General features: G+C 41.9%; 1 protein-coding gene across 4 annotated transcripts in view; it reads right to left on the bottom strand.

The window, feature by feature from the left end:
* The window catches only part of Cdk17 (cyclin-dependent kinase 17), a 78,078-nt gene that overhangs the window by 23,224 nt on the left and 35,852 nt on the right, over window positions 1–19,002 (bottom strand). For 2 of the 4 annotated variants that reach the window (XM_087557151.1, NM_001108082.2), the window contains 2 exon segments: window positions 7,540–7,686; window positions 3,932–4,096 (listed from right to left, as the gene is read on the bottom strand). Coding sequence is in view for 3 of the 4 variants with exons in the window: in NM_001108082.2 (NP_001101552.2) it covers window positions 3,932–4,096; window positions 7,540–7,657 (283 nt within the window). In the remaining variant the exon portion in view is untranslated. 4 annotated transcript variants of the gene reach the window in all.

The raw sequence follows: 19,002 nt of genomic DNA, 5'->3' as shown, positions 1-19,002 counted from the left end.
AGATGTGTAAGCCAAATAAACCCTTTCTCCTCAAGTTGATTATGGTGTTTCTTACAAAGCAAGCTAATAGAGAAATCAGTACCAGGATTGTGGGAAACTGTTGTGACAGGCCTGACCATGTTGTTTTGGGGAAAGACGCTTGAGACTTTAGAACTGGAAAAGCCATTAGTGCTGGAAGCTTGGTGGGGGAATTCACTGGGAGCTGGAAGGGAAGATGGTGGAGGAACACAGGTGGTGGAGGCCTGGCGTGTTGTTTCAGAGGGAGGCAAACGCTTCATCGGGCTTCTAAGGTTCTGAATTGAGAGTCTGTGGCTTCTGTCAGCTGAGAGTGAAAAGCAGCTGTGATTATGAAGAGACCTCAGCACCACGGAGGTGAAATCTGGGAAGTGCTTCCTCGGGGTCACCGCAATAAGCTGTGGTCCAGAGGGAGCCAAAGCCTCATCTCAAGCTGGCACGCAGTTTTGGCGATGTGTAATGGTCCCCCATGTGTTACTAGCCTTGGCAGCATGAGGGCTGCAGGATTGAAGGCTTGGCTGAGGCTTAGCACTCTGAGAGGCCAGGGTAGGCTACTGGTGGATGTGCAGTCTCAGCTGCTGCGGTGTAAACCCTAGGACTGAAGGACTCCTGGAGAGAGGCCGGGGCTCAGCCCCGTGTGGAGAGTCCCCGAGGAGCATGCCATGCTGAATGTACAGCCCAGTTACCATGGAGACTCCAAAGTCCTGGAGAGCCCAGGACTGTGGGAAAACCGCCAAGGACAGCAGGTATGGCGCTGGGGTAGAAACCTGGTCTTCTGCTTCTTACACCTATTCTCTCACTAAATGTATCAACCTGAGCCTGTGAGGTTAGCTGCTTGTGCTGTGGTCGGCACAACAGGAAAGCTGGGGGAGCTGTCGAGTCTGAGGGAGCCCCAGGATCGTGAGTGAGTGAGTCCCAGATGCTGAACATAGCTATGAGCTTTCATTAACACTGTTGAAGGCTGGATGTCATCCGATTTAATGTAACTGTGTCGTGCCTTTTCCCTCTTGGAACAAGAAATGTGTAACTTTTTTTTTTACTTTACAGAAGCTCAAGTGGAGAGACCTTGGATTTTAAGATACTTTAAAGACTGAATTTTTTTTAAAGTTTTTTTAATATCTTTTAAAACCATGAAACTTTCAAAGATATATATGTTTTAGAGTTATATAATGGTTACATTAGTATGATACGTTAGGGGAAACATGAAAGGTTAGGGTTTAGTAGTGATGTGTCTGTCAAGGTGACGAAGGGTTGACAACTTGACTCAAGTTAGAGTCACTAGGGAAAGTCAGTTGAGAAAACACCTCCACTAGTCTGCTCTGCAAGCAAAGCATGTGATGATTTTTTTTTTTTTTTTGGTTAATAATTGACATGTGAGGACCCAGCGGTGAATGAAAAGGCAAGCTGAACAAGACACTTGGAGCAAGGGAATAAGTAGCACCCTCCATGGTCTCAGCTTCAAATGCTGTCGCCAGGTACCTGCCGTGCATGAGTTCCTCCCTTGGGTTCCCTCTCAGTGACAGACTGTGACATGTATGTCAAAAAACAAAAACAAAAAGAAAGGAAGGAAGGAAGGAAGAAAGAAAGAAGGAAAGAAAGAGAAAACACCCTCTTTCCAAACTGCTTTTGACCATGGTTTCAGCAATACAGAGCAAGCTATCCATCAAGCATGGTGGCACAGCATTTAACCCCAGCACTAGGGAGGCAGAGGTAGGAGAGGGAAATCCCTTTACATTTTCAAACTATGAATATTGTTCCAAGAAAAATAATTCAAGTTATTATCAAGACTTGAATAAAATTACAGCCTTGACAGAGTTCTTGAGAATTACTGTAACTTCACTCATTTTCCAGATGCCGGGAGTTAGAGCCTTAAAAGTAACCGGCTTCTAGACCAGGCAGCTGAGGCGCACAGCTGGGGTGGAAACCTGCCTGGTCTTTTACTTCTTACACCTATTCTCTGGTTAAATGTATCACTAGGTCAATACAAAAATGGAACTCACTCATAGGACAGTCTTAAAGTATTTCAAAAGCTGCTACCCATCCGTAGCAAGACAGAAGTGGTGGCGCATGCCTGTGACCTGGAACTAAGGCACAGGATGGAGCAGAAGACACCAGCTGAGGCTACAGCAAGACGCTGCCTTGAGTTCCAAGCATTACTCGCTGGGTATCTACGGCAAAACTAAGTCTGTGCTCTCTAAAGTACCAAAACTCTGCTGAGAGCAAGTGCACAAGTTCGAGACCTGCCTAGACCAACTGGAAAGGCCATGCGAGCTCAGTGACTTAGCATTTCTGAAGCAAGCCTTAATGAGGCAGCAGATTCAGTTCCCCAGGACTAACAAGCGACCAAAACCAGCCAGCCCTGTCCCACAAGGACTGCCAAGCAAAGGTGTCCATCTCAGGTACGGGTAAACACTGAGAACCGTTTGACTCGGCCAGGAGACTCAGGCACGGTAATGAGCACGACTGTTTCTGTTTCCTTCAGAGTACAAGTGAGGTCTGAGAGTGAAGGCTGATGTCAGAGCCTCACGAACTTGTAGTAGGGTAAAGAACTTTGAGGAAACCGGAAGCGTATCAAGAACTAGAGAATACTTGCTTAGTCAAGCTTGTACCACTTACTAGTAAACTGACAAAGACACAATACACTGATAAATCCAATCAACATTACTAACATTTTCAATGCTACTTTCTTAACTCGAGACCAAGAGTCTCAAGAACAGATGTTTGTATGTTGCTCTTGAACTAGAAATGTTTCTTGCAATTTTTTTTCTTTTTTCTTTTTTCTTTTTTTTTTTTTTCGGAGCTGGGGACCGAACCCAGGGCCTTGCGCTTGCTAGGCAAGTGCTCTACCGCTGAGCTAAATCCCCAACCCCGTTTCTTGCAATTTTAAAGGGTTACTACACACAGAAAAAGAATATTCAACAGACTCCAGTCCATACAACCTAAAACATAACTAACTCTTGACTACACTGCCAACAAAATTACAAGCCAAGACCTGATTTTTTGAAGATAAATACTCCCTCGTGACTGGCTTCAGATTTTTGGCACAGTATGACTGGACAGGTTGCACTGTCCAGACATATGCAATGGTGCACCATCACACAGTGTTATCAGTACTGACACATGATGCAAATAACATCATCGCAGAGAGTAGACAACCGTAACAGGAAATCAGTTAGGGGGTAAGGACTCTGGAGCACTCATTACCTTTGGCTTTTAACTTAGCTTAACTCTAAAGCTGTGCAATATAAACTACAACCATAGCTATGTTTAACAACTCGTCTCTCTGACTATGACACTCATCTCTCACGAACCAGGCTGATGATTCCGGCGCCACTCTCTGTGCTGTGCTGACAGGGATAAAGGCACATTTCTCACAGATGAAGCCACACTGTAGAGAGGCTCATAGTCTTAAAATTAGGGACAAGAACCGGAAGTAACCTACTGTAGCAAGAAATAAAGCAAACGGTGGAGTAAGACGTTCGGGAACTGTAGTAAATACATCTATCTAATGGGGTAATGAAACAGCTCTATTTAAAGTGATTTCTAAAATGAAAACATAATTCTCCACTATCAAAAAAGACGCGAGACATAAAATACACACAAACTCGCAGGTATCTTTCCTGGATATTTCAAAAGCACATAAAGGCAAAAGAGTAACAAGCCAGCTGGTAACTACTTCTTGTACTGTGATAATGCGGTCGTGACCCGAAGCACGCTGAAGTGGTACCCACTCTTCTGGATGAACAGACACGGAAGCATCACTTTCTGCGGTGTTAGCACCCCATCTTCCTTCCTGGGCTCTACATGACTAGAGGAGATCTGACAGTGAAAGAGGCCGGCTTTCTTCATACACTCACGCCAGCGCGCATGTCCTCCAAGCACACTGTTAAACACAGCAAACCAATAAGCACGTTACCTAATCTGCTTCCATTTCTGGGCATTGCCATAAAGGAACCAAGGCTTCCTCCAATAACGCTGTGGGGTCTTCGCAGTGGGGGCTTCTTGAAGGACCCTGTGTACTGATGGAGGAAGGAATGCATGCTGTGAGACGTTGGCGGCCTGCCATTCTTCACAATGGGCTCTGTGGTTCATGGCATCCAAGAATCATTCCACAGCCATCCCAAGAGTCAGGATCACAAGAGAAGGGTTAAGAAAACAGAACAAAACACAAGGCTGTAACAGAGATCGTTTACAGGTAAGCTCACTTCTTTGGCGACTCATTCAAAGTGCAACAGTTAGAAAGGATTTCTATGAAAACACATTTATAGAAAAGACCTTAACATTTTAGGTTGGTCCAGTGACCAAAGCTGTTTAACAGCTACTAATACGCCCCCCCCCCAGGTTTCTTATTATCAAATTACTCACATCTTAAAATTATTTGCAAACCAGTCCTCCATGTGCTGTCTTAACGTGACTACCATGTGTCTGTCGCACACAACGTTAAATATGCCGTAGAATATAACACACGTAATTCTTACCAAAAGGCATCTCATCTGTACCTCTACTACTAGACATTCAGAAAGGTGTGTCAGTGAGTGAGTACAACAGAAATACTGAGTGTGCATCCGTACGGAGGCTGAGATTACTGCCCTGAATATGGAATCCTGTTATATAAGAACCTTTAAACAACCAGAGACACCCTACAGGATGATAATACTTGATAACCAGTCAGCTATGAATGAGGAAGTCTCTTAGCCGTGTTTTGCTTGAATACCTACTTCAATTTCGTTGAGTACATTCCTAAAAGTGAAACTGCTTGTCCATATGGTAATTCTATGCTAGGCTTTTAGAGACAAAGAAATAAATTAATTTGACAATTTAAAAAGACTAAAGGCTCAGGGTTGGGACCATAGCTCAGTGATACAGTGATAGCCTAGCATGTGTGAGTCCCCAAGTCGAATTCTCACACTACAAACAACTAACTGACTGACTGAATGAATGAATAAATAAGTAAATAAATAAATAAATGAATAAATAAGTAAATAAAAATAAAAACTTAAAAATTTCTAGTCATCTTTCCTAGAAAATATTTTAGGAATACTTTCTTATTCTTCCACTTATAAATTTTCAATTTATATTTAAATAAAGCTGCTCTAAATTAGGGCCGGTATGTGTAAAGTGGCCAAGATTATCAATTTTAAGCTTATTTTTACATTCTGACTACCAATTCAGTAAGTAAAACTCAAGATTCTTCTTTTCTAGATTTGATCTACCAGTCACTGTGCAAACATCACAGCTGCACAGTGCACTGTGAGTTACAATTACAGCACAACATTTTAAGTTTGCCTTTAAAGTGTGATATGGTTATTAAAAGTACAGAAACCTCTCAGATTCTAGTTGGGAGGAGTATCGTAGATAACCACAAGTGCCACGTGCATTTAATTTTTCTAAGATGTTTACAGAATTACAACCCTGCAAGTGTGTACTTGTCCATTATGTTACGGTATACATGTCTTCATATTACGCAAGCATAACAGATGTCTTGACCACCCATGCAATCAAACTAGAGACAGGATATCAAAAATTGGTGTGAGGCAGTTTACTCGGAGAAATAACAAACTACTTCACTTATTTCTTAATCTAGAATGTTCACTGTTTCAAACTGGACAAAGCACTTTTGCTTTATAAGTTGATTCTGTTTTGGGTAAGCTTTGTAAATAGCACGCTCTACATACATTCGCAGAGTGCTTCGCCATGGGCGCTATCTCTGTGTGCAGCCTACGTTACGTAGTTCTTGTGCTAAAAACAAAACGGGGAAAACGAATAGACTTAAACTCTCCAAGGGGAAAACTGTGTTTAGTACAGCCATTAGGCATTGACATGAGCAAAAAGAGACTCATTTTTGATGAAATCCACATTACACAGAGAGAATAAGCAGCAAGTGACTATGGTAGTTAAGGTCTATCTCTGAACGACTTCAGGTCACTCTGATGAGGAGGAACACCCTTTCTTAGTCTTTCCTTCCTATGGTTTGTCACAAATAAATAACTTACACCATTTCCAAAATATTGGTTATTTTTAACATCTCATCATTTGTTACAAATTAATCAGGTTTTAAAGTAATTACCAAAATATTCCAGAAAACACTCCATTAGTATTAAGTAGCTCTAAAATGTCAGTGCATCGTCCATGACTCAGTTTTAATAGAAAACGTTTGTCTGGTAATCAAATACTCATAGGAATGCATTCCAGAAGTCACTGACCGTGAGGTACACTGTGCCTCTTCTATCTTTGAACATCACTGGCAAGCACACTGGCCAGAATTTCTAGCACAAGAATAAGCAAGCTGGATTCAACTATTATTAACCACCAAGGATCCAATGGGAATCTTTGAGAATAGCAGAATTCTGCTCTGTGTATCGAGCAGATTCTCTTAAAAGAGGAATAAATATTACAAAATCATCTTCAAGAGTTGAGACAAATGTAAATTTTTGCCCCCTATATAGAATGATAACCAAATTATTGTCTTAAATTTCTGACTGAGCTCTTGTCAAAATTTTTTCTCTGTTCTTGTCAAAAATCAGACCATCAAGGAAAACATCGGAAAACCAGGACAGACCATGAGAACAGACCCAAGGTCGCCTGGACTCTGCCAACAAGATGGGCATTGTTCGGCAAGCAATGATTTGTCTGAGGAAGAAAGGCAAGGTCTGTGAAACCTGCATTGGATAAACCGACTTCTCCCCATGGGTGAAGCAGTACTTCAGTGCCTTTGTGCACCTGCAGTCCCATATGATGGCTGCTGACACGCACGACGATACTGCGTCTCTCACCCCACAAGCCTTCCCCTGCAATGAAGCAGCTGATCAGGCTTTGGCCACTGCCAGATATCTCGAACCAGATTTTCAAGCTCAGGCAAGGGAACTCCCCAGACATGGAAAATCATGGCTCGCTCATTGCTGGCTGTTTTTATCTCCCTCCTGATCACTGGGACATTCCTCGGTTTATTTTGGCAACAGTGTTCTAAAACTTTCACCAAGTTGACATTTTAGTTCAATTTAATAAACTCTTTACATTGTTACAATAAAATGTGTGCGCTACTACTTTGCATTGTAAAAAGCACTGTCAAATGAAACAATGATTTTGTCTCTGTCACAGGAGTTCTCAATACTCTGGTCACACTGTGGGACACAAAATAAGAAAATAGCAAATTTCCACACCTGATGATCCTTGTAATACATAGACAGCCAATACACACCTAGAATGCTTAAGACTATATAATAATGCCACGGACAGGACCTTCACAACCTCACTATCCTTCAGTAACTCAGGATACTTAATACAAATATTTAAATGATAATTTACCAATAGTTATTTAACAATCAGTCTAATTTTATAGCATATGTAAGAAATTGAGAGCTAGTCAAAACATAAAGGTACTCCTGGGTGAGGTGGCCATTCCCAGCTGAGAGGAGTCCAGGAAACCAAAGACGTGGATAAACAAAAATAGCATCGTCAACTTACCTGAGAGAAGATGGAAGTGTGTCTGTAAGGTAACGAAGGCTCTCCCCTGCAGAGACTTACCGTTGTCTTTGCTACTGCTCTCCTCTATGGTCATCTGTTCAGCCAGCTCCGACAGGGACTCATCAATAGTCTGGCTTCCCCTGAGCGTGAGGGACAGTCTCCTCTTAAACTTTTTCATCCTATCAGCTGGATATGGCTTGAAAAATTCTGAAGGTAAAGAACAAACAAACAAAAATTCTAGTTTTAAATATTTTATTGCTGAAGAAAAATGTCACTCTGAGCTTAGAGTTTATCTTTAAAATGGGAATCGATCTATTAAGGAATTCTCATTTCCAGCAAATATCTCAGAATCTAAATGTTTTGTTCAAAATTATATAGTCTGATTAGTGCTCTATTTAGTTGCTCTTGTTAACAGCACTATTAATGCTGTATCGACAGAGGGCAAACTTTTATGGAACTCAACAGTGAGACCTTAATAATGAAGAGGTCAGAAGGGATAAAAGTCCCTAGACCCTGCTGCCCTCTGCAAACTCCAAGTGGCTGTTACTTTGATGCTTACGTCTATGTACAAGTGTCAACCACCATCCAGAACCAGCCAGATCCATGGCCTATCCCATTTTCAAGGTAGGAAAATGCTCAAAGAACTTCCCTGAGCGAACCATCAAACACCGAGCAACAGAACTAAAGACTTAGAGGTAAGGCTAATATTGACTTTTTCTTTTAATTTCAACATCTCTGAAATCAGGATGCACGTAACAATTTACAAGACATCGAATGTAACTGGCAGTCTTTTTCCTGTCTTATTAGTTAGAGGAGCATTACTAAGTGAGAAACAAGTCAATTGCCCCTTTACGCAACTCAATAATTTACCATAATGTCTTTTCTAATGGCTCTTTATGACCTACATGTAATAAGCAAACTTACCGGAGCGCCTTGCAAGCCATCCCAGATAAAAACAAGCCCTTTACCATGCCCTGGTGCTAAAATAAATCCTGCTGTATGTTTTCCATCTGTGTTTTGCTCAACCTCTCACTCTTACGGTATACTCTAGGTTTACTAAATAGGAGACTCATAGAAAGGGTTTGCTGCTGGAAGTCTGGAGAACACAAATACAAATTATAACGGATAACTTCGTATTTGATCACTCCCTTGTATGTATTTACTGTAAGTTTAAAAACATCATACTAAAACATGAAACAGCACATGTGAAAAGGCAGCATTGCAGCTATAATCTAGCATCGTTTCTCTTCATCGCCAAGCTCCAATCGTAAAGCATACTGTTTAGGGAGTCTAAGAAGCAACCACAGCAGAGCTTGGGTCAGTCCTGATACCGAGCAGACAAGTCTGTGCTGAGTGTCTGGGAACTCACCATCCCGTTTACCGGTCATCCTCCTCGCTGTGTCTCGCCTGGGACTAAACCCATCTCCTCGATGCACTGCCCATTTCTTCAGTTATAGAACCCCCACCTGATTCTTTTCTGCAGATCCCAGCTCTCTGGCAGCATTCTAGCTCCAGCATCTATCTTCATGAATATGCTAATGGGCACTCCTGTCTATAACCCCTCAGTCTGTATAAGCCGTCAGGCTGCTTCTGCTGCTGGCTTTTTCTCTCTCTTTGATGTGTGGATAGCTTACAGGCTGTCAGACACTACATGAAGACGAGGTAAACTGGAGGAACGTAGAGGTTCCACATGCAGCTGTCTTCCTCCACGGAGGCTTTATTTATTGTCCCTAGCTGAATATTCAAGCAGATGCAGATCAGCAGTTAAATACAACCTGGTGAAGGACAGAGACTGCTGGGGACTGACCTTGAACACTGACAGTTTGACCCACTCCCGCATTACTGTCCCTGCTACAGTAAGGTCCTTCAGGGGACTTAGTAAATCTAGGGCAGAATAACAGCAGCGGAGGCTGTTAAGTAAAATATGTAATAATTACATATATAAGATATTAAAAATAAAATATACAAATAAAAATAAAGACAGGGCAGTGGAGGCTCTGTACAGTCCCCGGTTGCTTTTTGCTCTTCTCTTATGCCCTGCTCAAACTTTATCCTTCCATTGTGAACAGTTCAAAGGCTGTTAACTAACTCAGCAAATGAAGAATACTGTGTCTCCCTCCCTGCCCTCCTGAAGTTTGGACAGACTGAGTCTTACATACTTTCAAAATGGACTCTCATTCCCCTGGGTATTTCTAATAGTTTCAGCAGGACTTCAGTTTACTTAAAGTATTCCATCATAGGCTAAATGGAAGCTTCGGTTGTGTGTTAGCCAAGGTAATATACAGATGGCAATGGGAAGCAGCCTGGTATGCTAAACCTGATTCCAAAGAAACGTGCTAACTGTAAGACATGCCCTAAATGTGCCAACTGCAGACATGTCCTAAATGTCATCTATCTGCTTCATTCCTGTAGCTGCACCTTCAAAAGAGCTCTGCTGTGACAGTCAGCAACTAAGGCAGGATATCTGTTTCTACCTTAGAGAGTCAAGGTAAACTCCATTACTTCCAACTACCATTTTGCTTCTCTAAATCTTTATGCTACAGGTAGACAAGATGGCTCCCACTATAGTCCTAGCACCTGGGAGGTTGGCTGATGCTAGTTCCAGGACAGTACGGGCCTCACAGTGAATTCGCAGATAGACTGGAGCTACAGAGTGAGGCCTTCTCAGAAGTCAATTGACAGAACAAGAGCAACAAAAGAGACACCAGAGAAGCCTTTCTTTCTAAGGTTAAACCAGTGACAGGCCCAGCAGAGGAGTAACTATGCAGGCTTGGGTCCTACATCGTTTGAGGAAAACCTCATCTGTGAGAAAAAAAAATCTATAAGCCTTTGAAATACTGCATGTGTGATGAGTATCTCTATAAACCTTAGACTCAGTCACACCAGATAATGATTTCCAGTGCCTCGTACAGGCTAGGCACCACGCGAAGCTCAGCCCCACACCAGATCAAAAGCCTATCAACACTTCAACCACCATTGTCTCTTAACGTACTCATATGGTCCCTCCTGTCTATCCAAGCATACGTATCGTTGCAGAATCCTGAAGGAACTATGCTGGCCACAAGTCTTGCCTATTGTTCTAGAAGGACAAAGGAGGATAAAATAATCACAGATAGCACAGATCAATTACATATAGATGCTGTATTATAATACCATACAGAATTTGGCTATCCAAAATATAGGCCGATGTGGCTAATGAGCACCTACGAAGTGATGAGTCCAAATGGAGTTCTGCTGCAAATGTAAAATATACATTTGGCATGAAAACAAGGTTGTAAAAATATCTTCATAACCGTAAACAAAATCATAAACAAAACAAACAAAACTAAAATAAAGTCCCAGAGCCTAGGGAAGGGTGGAAAGTGGGAATATTAATAGATACAGAATTCCTGGTTCCCAAGAAAAAGACCTCTAGAGATTGAAAAGAGCAGTGGAAACGCTGGAGATTTCTAGGGAAATGTGCTAACACAGAGCATTAAATAGATCTTGGTGGGCTTAAGTAGCTCTGAGAGATACAAATAACTTCTTATTGTATTTGAGTGCATTTGAGTAATAGCACACAACAGGAAAGGATCCACTTATTCATAATCTACAAACAATGAAGAAAATCCTAGCAAATAAAATAAAAAGCTGAGAGCAACGGACATCTGGGACCCTGTCACACAAGTACACGCATGAATACCAGGGCTCTGTAAGTTCTAGAAAAACAGCAAAATGAAGTCAAGTGCATTTTTAAAAATAAACATTGACCTCAAAGTTCCCCGCTCTGATGACAAAGACATGAATACACAAAGACCAACAGGAATACAAAGAGATCCACACCGAGATACTTCTCGTTAAAGACATAGAAATCCCAAGGAAAGAAATCATGAGGCAGCCAGTGTGGGGCTATTTAATCTTCACTAGGGTTTCTAAACATGATTACGGCTGATGATACTTAGAAATTAAAAGGCCAGGAACAGCACATTGAAATATTAGAAGAAAAAAATGTTAAACAAGAATATTACATTCCACAAAACTTTACTTTGAAATGAAAGAGAAATTAAGACATTTGCTCCCAACAGACCTCCCCCCCCCACACACACAGGAACAGCAGGAAGGAAGGGCTTCCAGGGCAAAGTAAAAGGAGGGTGACGAGGAACCGAAAACCTCAACAGCCAACTTACAGCAAGTGTTAGAAAGAGCACACAAAACAGACCTTGGAAACACTGCACATTTAACGTCTACAGGACCTAAGTCACATGCAGGATTCTTTACTTGACAACAGTACACACCAGCTCTTCTCAAGTGTGCAGAACATACTGCAGACCAGACCGCAAGACTACAAAACAAACTGAAAACATGGTTTTCCTTTTTTAGTATTAGACCCAGGGACATGTATATATAGGCTAGGCAGGGGCTCTACTACTGAGATATATTCCTAGCAGAAGTGTGTGTGTGTGTGTGTGTGTGTGTGTGTGTGTGTGTGTGTGTATGCTCGCGCGCTTCTCTGTCTGTCTTTTTCTGAATCTAATAAAATGAAACTAAGCATCAAACAAGGAAAGCTTACAAGCTTACAAATATGTGAAAACAAAATAAAACAACCCTAACTAATACCATACAGAAGAACTCACACAGACCACAGAACACACTGAGACACAGGAAAACACTAATACAATACACCTAACCTTACGGTGTACAGCTAAGTGTCAAGAGAACTTCTAGCTCTACTGTCTACATCAAAAAGAAAATCTCGAATTAGTATCCAAATGGTACACTTCATGGAATTAGGAAGCAAAGATCCAATTAAACCCAAAACTAACTAAAAGAAGGATACAAGAAAGACAGTGGAGATACACAAGACAGAATTTGGTTCTTTGAAAGTGTTATACTGACTTAGAAGACATACCAACTAGAGTGAGGTGGCTCACACCTGCAGCGGATCTGCTGCCAAGCCAAGTGACTGATTTTATCCTCCAGACACACTGGGTAAAGGAAAGAAAAGACCCCCAGGGTTGTCCTTACTGCCACACACAAGCCATGGCATTCAAGTGATTCTTTCTCAAAAAGCAAGCTAGGAGGCTCTTCAGGAACAATGCCCAAGGTTGAACTCTGACCTCCAGGCCATGTCCACACATGTGCACATACAGTACACACATACACTCACACACAGAAGGGAAACAGTTATAATAGTAATTTAAAAAGTATTAAAAAGATAAGTCCTTTGGAGTTATCCAATGAGATAACAAGTATATGCTAAAAGCTAAAAAATACTGTTGAATAAAGCTCAAAAAATGTATGTAGATGAAAATATATCCCCTTTCCATGGACTAGAAGATAAATCTATTAAGACTTTTCTACTATTCAAGGGGATCTACATATTCAATATGGTCCCAATCAAAAGTCCAATTGTGTTTTTTCAAAAAAATAGACAAAAGCAAATAGGTATATCTGAACCTCAGCATTAAAACCATGTCATGAAAACCAAAAAGTTCTTGGGGCTGGTGAGGCGGTTCAGCCGGTAAGGGCACTCTCCGCCACGCCAAGCCTGATGACCTGAACCAGAGCTCATGTGAGAGAAGGAAAGAACTGAGCCCAGCAAGTTGTCCTCTGTCCTTCTTCACCCATGTACCATGCCAAGTGTGCCACGCACCCCCGGGGCCCAAAAGGCTTCAAGCATTACAAACTATTGCCAGTGTTCTTGGTTGTCCTCCAAAACTTGAGATAAGACCTTCTTGCTGAAGACGCCAGCCATATGGAGAAAGCAAACTGGTAGTGTCCCGGGAGCATCATCTCTTCTGGCTGGCTTTCACAGTGCTGAAAGATGTGATGCGTGCTCTCAGAGCAGGAAATAACCATCAGTACTGCCCAGTGGATTACAGTAACCATCAGCCTGGCGAGACGTGTTCTGCTAAGTGGACACAGTATTAAACCAACGCCTAATGACCTTTCATTGTACACACTGATTGAAGCATCTCATCAGAGAAGCCTGTTTTCAGTACATGTCCACAGCCAGCCAGGTCAAGTAGAGAGAGGGGCTATGGGGAATAAGTGACTACAGTATGAACAGCCATACTCAATGAGCCAGGCTCATTGTGGAAGAGGAGGCAGAGAGCGCGTCAGAGCCAGGAGAGGCAGATGATTAGGAGGAGAGAGTCTGCTGGACACAGTGGAGCAGCTACACACTCGGTTCTGATGGTTACGGCGTCATACACAAAACCTGTACGAGCCTAAAGCAGACCAAGAGATCCAGTGGGAAGAGGGAAGCCATACACGGTCTACCCCTGGTCAAGGGTAAGCCTCAGCTTCCAGGAGAAGGGTCAGTTTTCTCTAAAAGCATAGCCCCCAATAAGTTAAACAAATCACAACCCCAACTCCTCAGGACTTTAAAAGATAATGTTTTTTTTTTTCTACAAGAAGTTTATGATTTTCTTTAAGCAAATTTTTCAGCAGCTATTTTCAGATATATGATTTACTAGTCAGTAGGTTAAAATTTTAAATAGAATTAAAATCTGACTTTAAAAATCTTCAAAATGTGGTTACTTTCTCATCATGAATAATCAGTTGATTGGCAGATGATAAATCCCCACAAAGGGGATTCTGTTTTAAACAGCTTCTTAGTTTCAGGGAATTCAGAAAATAATCTACTAGGAAAGTCACTGGATGCTTTTGATCATCACAGTCTCACGGGACAGAACCAAAAGGGTGACTGTAACTGTGCAGGGTGAGACAAATGAGAACAGCACATCCAGAAAGTAGCACAGGACAAGGAACATCGGGACCCCACTTTACAAATGAAACAAATTTAACAAATTTCCCTTTAATTATGTGCTCCAGCTACACCCATTTTGCCAAATCCTCTTTGGCTTAAAAGCAAGCAAACAAACAAACAACCATGACTTTAGGAGCTACTGTGGGGACTCGATGGTTAGGAGGACCTGAATTCAGTTTCCACCCCCCACCTACGAGGCTGCAGATCCCAACCAGCCAAGGGCACTGGGCACACCTATGACCCACAGATCTATGTGCAGAAAGAACACCAGTACACATAAAGAGTAAAATTTATTATTAATTTTATTTTCAAAAAGTAATTTTAAATCATAAAAGCAGGAGTTTACTGAAAGATAAAAAAATTGTTTTGAAAATACTTGCTCAGTTTAGAAGCAATCACCACTTACGGAACTCTGATGAAAATATAAATCCCTCCATTGTAATTCAAAGATACAGCTCTCCTCCTTTTCTTTGGTACTGAGGATCAAATGCACTTCACTGCTGACTAATCACTTCAAGACCTGGAAGCCACTTGGGTATGTGTGGGGTTCCAAACCAGAAAGTCGTGGTGATGAAAACGCAGCACAGAACACAGGCTTGACCTGTGGGCCCCGTGCAGAGCAAGGGGAAGAGGAAATCTGAGGAAAAGCATAACAGCAAAATCCAAGAAACATCCCTGCCCAAGACGGACGAATGTCTTTATCAAGACAGAGCCTTGGATGGTTAATACTTTCATAAAACTAAACATCAAGATACTGCTCAGATCAGATGTTCTCAACACGTGGATTATAATTTATAACAGTAGTAAGATTGCAGTTAGCAATAAAATAACTTTATGGTTGGGGTTACCACAACATGAGGAACTGTACTAAAGGTCACAGCCTGAGGAAGGGTGAGAACCACTGACTTAGTAGATAAATGTATATAATGTTTCTATTGACTGAAAAAGAATAAACAATATCTTCACAACATGTAACGTACATCATGAGCCATGAATTGTGACTACCATAATTCTGTGTAAATTAGCAAAAACAATGGTAATAAGTTTATGAAATATTGGGAATAGACAGGCATAATTAAAAGTTAACAGTAAAAAGCTGAAGGAATAAACGGCACACTTTAATGATCAAGGTCAAAAGGCCAGGCTTACTTTCTTCAATCCTGCTACCAAGTAACTATAATCTCAGGCTACTACTGACTTAGTGGGGCTTTTTTTCCTTTAAGATTTGCTTTTGTTATTATTTTTAATTATGTGATTCCCATCTATCTGTTGAGGGGCCGTGTGCACATGCTGGCAGAGGTCAGAGACGTCAGATACCCCTGCTTGTAGAGTTACCAGGTAGTTGGGAGCAACTTGGGTTAGGGAAGGCATTGGTCTGTTTACCCAGCACTGGGGATGGAAGAGAGAATATATCTTATTATTCAGACATATGAGAATTTCAAAGAAATTCTCCTTTGAATCCTAAGACCCCAAAATTTGTGATTCAAGTTATCTAGTTAGTAGATGAACAGATCAACAAGAGAAATAAAAGCAGGAACTGAGAAGTAATTCTCTCTAGTTTGGTTGTTAAATGGTCCCTCGAAGGCCTAGCAATTTACAAGCCACTGGCTCTACTGGGGTTGGGGTGGGGTGGGCAGAACTGAGATGTGGGGCCTAGTAGGAGGAACGTAAGTCTCCGAGGTCGTGCTGTAGAAAGGATAGCACCAACCATTCTCCTGCTCTCTCTTCTTTCACACTTGGCCATGAGGTAGTCTTCCTTCACCAAGTGTCCCCACCAGGATGGATGACCTCACCATAAGCCTAAAAGAAAGGGGCAGCCAGTAACAGACTGAGACCACCAAAACTGTGAGCCAACACAAACCTGAAATATCTAAAACATTCTGCAACAGGACCAGGAAGCCAACACAGTAATGGCAAACTTGTTTTATTTATAGTTAGACGGAGGTACCCATCTTAATGGAGAGCCCAACAGAAAAGACATTAAGTGCATAATACAGATCATTATGGAGCAATCTGCAAGGGTGTGTGTGCCAAGATGTAATTCCTACAACTTCAAGCTCCTGGAAACCAGTTGGGGAAGGTTCCAGATACATCAAAGAACACAGAGTTAATCGAGGATCAGAAAGGGAAAGCTGGAAGACTTATTTGAAAGGAAAGCCTAAGAGGCGGAAACCTAAGAAAGTTTACTGCATCCAGACAGACTGCTGTGATTCTTCTCTGGAATTCCTTACACGAACTGGTGAGGAACTAACTGCCAGGAAGGAGGAGCAGCTTTGATCTCAGGAGCCACCGAGGTGGAGAGGCCCAGTCAAGCCTCAGGGATGTGGATTCTGGAGGATGTTTATATGACTTAGGACCTCAGGATTTGGCTTCCACCGGTGAGGAAGTTTAGGTGCCAGGTGTTTAAGTGAGGTCCATCCCATTAGCAGGTGCCTTCTGCCCTTCAGAAGGGCCCACAGGCATGCTCAGCAGCCAAAACTTTCACTGTGGACCTTGTGTGCAGAGATCTTATATTAAGGACGAGGTAGAGAAGAAACAAGAACAAGCAAGGCCAGCATCACTGCCCTTGCAATAAGAAGCGCAGAAGAGCAAACAACAGAACTATGACACCGAGCTCAGAAACCTCTGGGCCACAGGAGAGGCTAGCTGGCAGGGTGACAGAAGGGAAAGAAGAGTCTCCACTGTGCAGAGCCTCGGTCACTACAACAGGAAGACAGCCTCATACTGTTCCTGGCACTCTGTGGGTAACGGCATTTTGACAAATTTATGAGTCAGGCTTTGATAAAAAGACAAGTATCACACCTATAATTTAACCTTTTTTTAAATATTTTATTACATTTATGTATGTGTGAATGTGTGTGTGAGTATGTGAGCAGGTACACCTGCGGAGGTCAGAGGACAACTTACACAAGTCAGTTCTCTTCTTCCGCCATTGGATCTCTGGGACCGGGTGGCGCCTACCTTAACCTACTGAGTCATCTCATCAGCCCCAAGAGTTTAATGTAAATCGCTAGCCAGGAACTGGAGAATTGAAAAGGAAAAAGGGGAAGAGGCAGATTATTATGGAAGCAGGAATTGCACAGAGCTGAAAGAAACAAAGAGGAAGTAGTTGGAATTATTACAACTCTGGGCCTTCAAACAGAAACCCTACGAACTGAACCCCTGAAAGGAGGGAGCTGTTAGCAGGACACTAGAAGCCAAGAGCTCAAGCCAAGGGGCTCGCTCGGCAATGACCACACGCAGCTCTCTGAGGAGCACATGACTGGCTCATCTAAACGGAGCTTTGAAGAGGATGGTCTGTAGGCAAGCAGAGGCTGTGCACTGGAACCAACTGCCACTCTGTTCCTGCCAGGGTAGAGCTCTCTGGCTGCCAGTGAGAGGAAAAGTAGACAAGGCTCTCTTGATTCTCCCTCTGCCCTCTCCTACTTCTCCCAGGTACACTTTCTCTTGGCAGAATGTAACAAGGGACGGAGCAAAGTTTCCAAACAGTCTGTAGGACTCCTGCTCGACAGGGCACAAATTTAGCCTGTGTCAGAGGCTACTAAAAATCGGACTAATAGCCAGAACCACTTGCATGACTTTATTTCTTCATTTTTATGTACTTGCAGTAACGGTTTGCAAATATTTAGTTAATAAAAATCTAGTTAAGAACATTTGGTATTTTTCTTATGAATTCTGAAGTAATTATGTCAATACTAAATACTAAAATAAGAGCAAACACTTTTTAAAAAAAAATGAGGTTTGAAAAAAATAACCTTTTATAGATCGTATAAAACAAAATCAGAAATTCAAAATCAGAACTGGAAAAACTGAGTAAGTCCTAATCTGGCATCTGCATAGAAACCCTAAGTTCCCACCTACTCGGCCTACACCAAAGAAAAAGATTAATGAGGATTAGTGAAAGGTAGTGCGTTACTTTCATACCTAAGCCATTTTCCCTTTAATCTAAACCTTATTCATCTTTGTACTCTCACTGGCTGAAAGGTTGTCGTTCTCTGTTAACAGTTAGTGTTTGTCATTTTAAGCATATCCTGTACAAAACCTAAGGCATCACCAATTACGGATCACAACGTTACTGCAAAAACTGGCAAGAAGAAAACGCTATACAAGAAAGCTGCATGTTTGGGGTCCTTTCACAGACGTTTAAGAGTCAGTGAAGTTTTGTTTTTTCACAGTCATAGACTATTGTAGTGCTAAGGGAATATAACCTCGGAATACACTTATATGTTAAGGCAATCATGAGAATGGATCACAGACACACTCTTTCAAACACAGTCAGAGTTCATAACCCCTCTAGTTTTGAGTAGAATCAAATATGTCACCAATAAGCATTAATAATAATAATAATAATAATTAATATAATAATTAGAATTCCAAGACAAGGGTGTTAAGAGGGGTTCCACATAGTAAGTCAAAGGTTCCATAAAAGTCTACTTACATAAGCTATTTTAGCTAATAAAAATAAAAATCACAAGACTCTGCTCAGCCTTGCACCTCTGAACAACACTGAAGCTCATGGTGCTGGGGTCCAAGCAGCCATATAATGAGCGCTTAAAGGCTGGCCCTGGCTGCCTGAGACCCTACTTCAAAACGGTTTCTTTAGGACGTCATTCTGTCATTCTGAACTGCGTTTCTGCTGCAGCTGCTTCTTTACTAGGGATAACTCTGAGGCCGCTCTGCTGTTGGGTGGTTTCTCACTGCTTCCCTGAAGTCCATGCTGTGAAGACACCCCATTTTCCACTCATCTGAGCTCAGCCACTTTAGCCTTCTCT

The sequence above is a fragment of the Rattus norvegicus genome, chromosome 7 (genome assembly GCF_021556685.1).
Source record: "Rattus norvegicus strain SHRSP/BbbUtx chromosome 7, alternate assembly SHRSP_T2T, whole genome shotgun sequence".
NCBI lineage: Eukaryota > Metazoa > Chordata > Mammalia > Rodentia > Muridae > Rattus > Rattus norvegicus.
This window is presented reverse-complemented; position numbering and strand designations above follow the sequence as displayed.